The sequence below is a fragment of the Halyomorpha halys genome, unplaced genomic scaffold (genome assembly GCF_000696795.3).
Source record: "Halyomorpha halys isolate HHAL.00 unplaced genomic scaffold, Hhal_1.1 Scaffold1190.1, whole genome shotgun sequence".
Classification (NCBI taxonomy): Eukaryota; Metazoa; Arthropoda; class Insecta; order Hemiptera; family Pentatomidae; genus Halyomorpha; species Halyomorpha halys.
Window position 1 is genome coordinate 253,822 of NW_027114895.1, and position 4,106 is coordinate 257,927.

Sequence of the window (4,106 nt, forward strand, 5' to 3'; positions counted from 1 at the left end):
CAGCTGTTCTCGATCAGCTGATATGGACCTGTCAGCTGACAGTCCGTAACTTATATATATACATACATATTTACAGATTCTTTATGAATATTAAAAATATTCATTAATACTTAGGTTAAGTATTTTAATTGTTATTCTTTAAGAATTAGGTGGACAGAAGGTAATTAAAGATACGGGATTAGAAGGTATATGACCTTCAAATATATATGACTAATTTAGCAGCCCATTGTTAACCAAGGATAAGTGTCAGTTTAATCCAAATTGAATTTTATGTTAGGTCATGCGTAACTATTATCCCTAAAGTTTCCCTTAATATTTCTTTTATTTCAACAGGTTTTATTCCGATGATGGATGATCTGGAAATTAAGACGCAGTTCGCCCGTGTTGAATGCCTAGCCAAATTTTTGAGGGGAGTCGATAAGAAAAGAGAGGAGCTTATGCACACTTTTTTCCGCGTAAGCGGAGCAGGTGGAAAATACATATTTCCAATACCCGAACTTTCCGAGGTATTCCATTTACATATTACTTGTATGCTCTATTTAAGGTTGTTATATTAAAATAAAAGTTTTATTATATAATTACCTATCTTGTTGATCATTTTCTCCAAACCAGGGGTGGTCAACAAATCGATCGCGAGGCCATTTTTGGTCGTTCGTCGATCGCTCGCAATGCCTGGGGTGGAACTCCATGCACTAGAAATTGGAAGCGATTGTAGAAGACAAAACTTTCTAGAAATATTTTAATGCATGCAAAGGTCACAAATTCCTAGAATTCTGACAGCCTAACACTTGCCACACTGCACAATATATTTTGACTTACGTATTACACTTGTCACCGGACGCAACGCCTGGACTCATTATTATTATTTTTGTCAGGACATGCAAAGTCAGTCTTTGGTTAACGTTAAGGCAACAATGTCAATTCTAAATCTGTCTTTATCTGTAGCTACTTTGAATTAAGTATAGTTAATAATTATCCATGTTCTTTTAATACTCCTGGACGTAGGTACTTTGGCCCTTTAAATAATTATTGTTGTTTTTACGTAAGTACGTAGATCAGCCGTACTTTTATATTTCAGTATGAGGTCTAGTCATCGTGCTATTGATTGATTAGCAAAAAGTAAGTCATATTATTATTTCATGATAAATTTTCCTGGCCAAAAAAAAAAACTCGAGTTTAATATTGAAATCAAATTATCTGATTTACTGTGCATTTTTATAACAACTTTTTCATACATACGAACAAATAGTACAACTTATACTTTAAAGTAAAAAATTGAATTCAACATAAGTAAAAATCTATCTTGAACTGTCGGGAAATCGAATTTTTTAGATACTGCATGTACGCAATATTGCTATGAAAAATTGGGTCAGGAAATCTATTTTCTTCATGAAATAACTTATAAGATCTATAAAGTGATTTAAAAATTTAAAAAATAGTTTTGAACATATATTTTTCTTATCCACCCATACCTCACTGGAATTAACCTTATACTATAACACAGTGTATAAACATAGTATGCATTTCACAACCCTTCTCATCCCTTAGACTACGCTTATGTAGGTCGATCGCGACACACTTTAGATAAAAAGATCTTATATACTGAAGGATCACCATCACTGCTCTATGCGGTATCGAATGATTGATTTAATTCCAATAACTTGTGTGGATAATAACATATTGTGGCATACTATGAAGAATAATGTTACAAAATGTATAGGACACATTCCACGCATACTGTCTATATCTAAAACAAGAATTCAATTTAAAATAATATAAATAAGGTGTTAAGAGTTGACCGTAGATTAATATGAGGAGAATATGGTCGGGGGATGTGGTCAGCAAAAATACACAAATATTTCAGTCCTTCATCAGGGCTGAAAAAAATTTAAAAAACGAGAAAATAACCACAACTCAGAGAAACATAAAAAGAAAAACTGGAAGATTCCTGATTGACTGTGTGTATCAATAAATGGAATTTGGTTAAATTAAACTCAAATAGTAAATTGGTGTACTATTTTTATTTGAACCAAGGTTTTGCCCCACGTTGCAGGGTTTCGTCAAGGCTGTTTTGACGGAAGTCAAAGTCAGAGTGCTACTCTGAGAGTGTACAAATTTTATTTGTGTACAATTGATATTGTAGTATATAATTTAAATACAAATGTACTGATAAGAAAACATGTAAAGACAAAATAAGATTGTTGGAAGTCTAAAAGTTTATCCTTCTGGGATTACTCATGCAGCCCTTTAAATGTGTAATTTTGTATTAAAACAAGCCCAGTCCATTCTCAAATGAAACCTGTGCTTGGTTCAATTACTCTGTGATGACTACGGTTGCGGGCATTTATTGCACTCTCACTCTCTAGTATAGGCTGAATCTGAGCATTATGCCTAGAAAGGCACTGTAAACGATTATTGTGTACATCAACACAAATGCTTAAAATTTTACTCATTTTGAAGTAATGGAATCAAAGAGATATAATGATATGGGAACTATTTTATTGCAGAGAAAATATTGTTATATTGATAGTCTATCTGAAAACTCTGAATAGCTCTGACTTAACTATGTTGTACTTTAAATAAATTCAAAGTAACCTATAAATAAATATTTATTAAAGTATGTGGTGATTTAAATTGCAGAGAGAATTTACGTGGTCCTATAAAGTACCACTTGCTTGTAAGGGCGAACACAAGTTTACAAAGCCTCTTCCAGCAGACTTTTTATATCCAGATCAATCCAAGCATAGAGGAAGAATTGACATTCCAGGTAAGTTATATCGTTTAATTATCAATACATTATGTTCAGCAAGCATGAAAATCTCCTCTAATCTTTGATATGTCTCAACTTTTTTAAAGACACTTACGGTATTTTTTAACATAAATTTAAATATATAATATTTAATGTCACAGTCTTTTACGATTATAACACATACTTTAAATTATTTACCATTTATTATCATTTATACGATCCCTTAGTACCAATTTTTTTTTTTTTTACTACCTCCTACTAGATCATTTCTGGCATACGGGGAGAGGGATATGTATGGGAACAGAACCTGTTCCAACCATGGAAAGAGAGTGAAATTTTCATTTCATGGGATCGCCACAAAATAAATGTCAATCCGCTGGCCGGATTCGAACCTGTGCTTCCGTAACGAGTTTGCTATGGTGACGCCTCAACTTCATTCAAATTCAACCATGTGTTCCACTGTTTTTGGGATTCCATCTGAGGTTTCGGACTTAGGATTCCTGTATCGATGGTCATCGTGGTAGAGTACCAGATGCTTCAAAAAGCATCCCCAAAGCTACTTAATCCGTTGTTTTGTTTGTTTTGTCTTGTTTAACGGCGTAAAACCTCCCTGGTCTTCAACGCCATTTACTTCCTATTAGTTTTCAGCAACATTCAATTGACTATTTTATGTCACATATATACATATGTACGCATACATACGTATATACATACACATACATATTCACACATACATACATACATATAGTCATACCCACATATATATTTTCACATACACACGTACACACACATACACATAAACACACACATGCACATATATATACACATAACTTTATACAAACGCTTGCTACTTAATCCGTTCATTGATCCTCCTCAGCAGTCTTAAGTCAGCAATCCTCGACTTACATGGAATGTGCTCTATATCACTATGGAATGTGCACTCGTTGAAAATTTCCAATAGTTCCTCTTCAATTTAAGGATTACGGTTCTTGCATTTGAGAATTGCAGACACTGTGCAATTTATTGTGGAGCCTTCTCAGTAAATGGAAACAATGAGCTTCTATTGTTGTATGTATCCCATGGTGGATATAGGTTGGTACCTGGTTGAAATAACGTGGTTCGTCTGGTATAAATACATAAACACCGTTTTCTCCTTAATTGCCATCTGTAACGTGTTCACCTTGCCCAGAGCCATCCTGTTCGAGATAACCTAGGGATTCCTCAACGATGAATTAGTCCAAGGATTTTCTTTTCTGATTGTATACAAATAGTGAAACTAATTTTAGTTTTTGCAAAGTTTCGAGATGAAAACAAAAAGCAAGATGACCATAATTTAGAGAAAAAGCTTTTTTAATTA

The 4,106-nt window shown here is 33.5% G+C and overlaps 1 protein-coding gene across 1 annotated transcript in view; it reads left to right on the forward strand.

Annotated features, from left to right (window-relative positions):
• LOC106688737 (uncharacterized) overlaps positions 1–4,106 on the forward strand; it is a 13,960-nt gene that overhangs the window by 6,651 nt on the left and 3,203 nt on the right. Inside the window, exons 4-5 of the mRNA XM_067052005.1 lie at positions 334–506; positions 2,641–2,767. Coding sequence (XP_066908106.1) covers positions 334–506; positions 2,641–2,767 — 300 coding nt within the window. The remainder of the gene's footprint in view (positions 1–333; positions 507–2,640; positions 2,768–4,106) is intronic.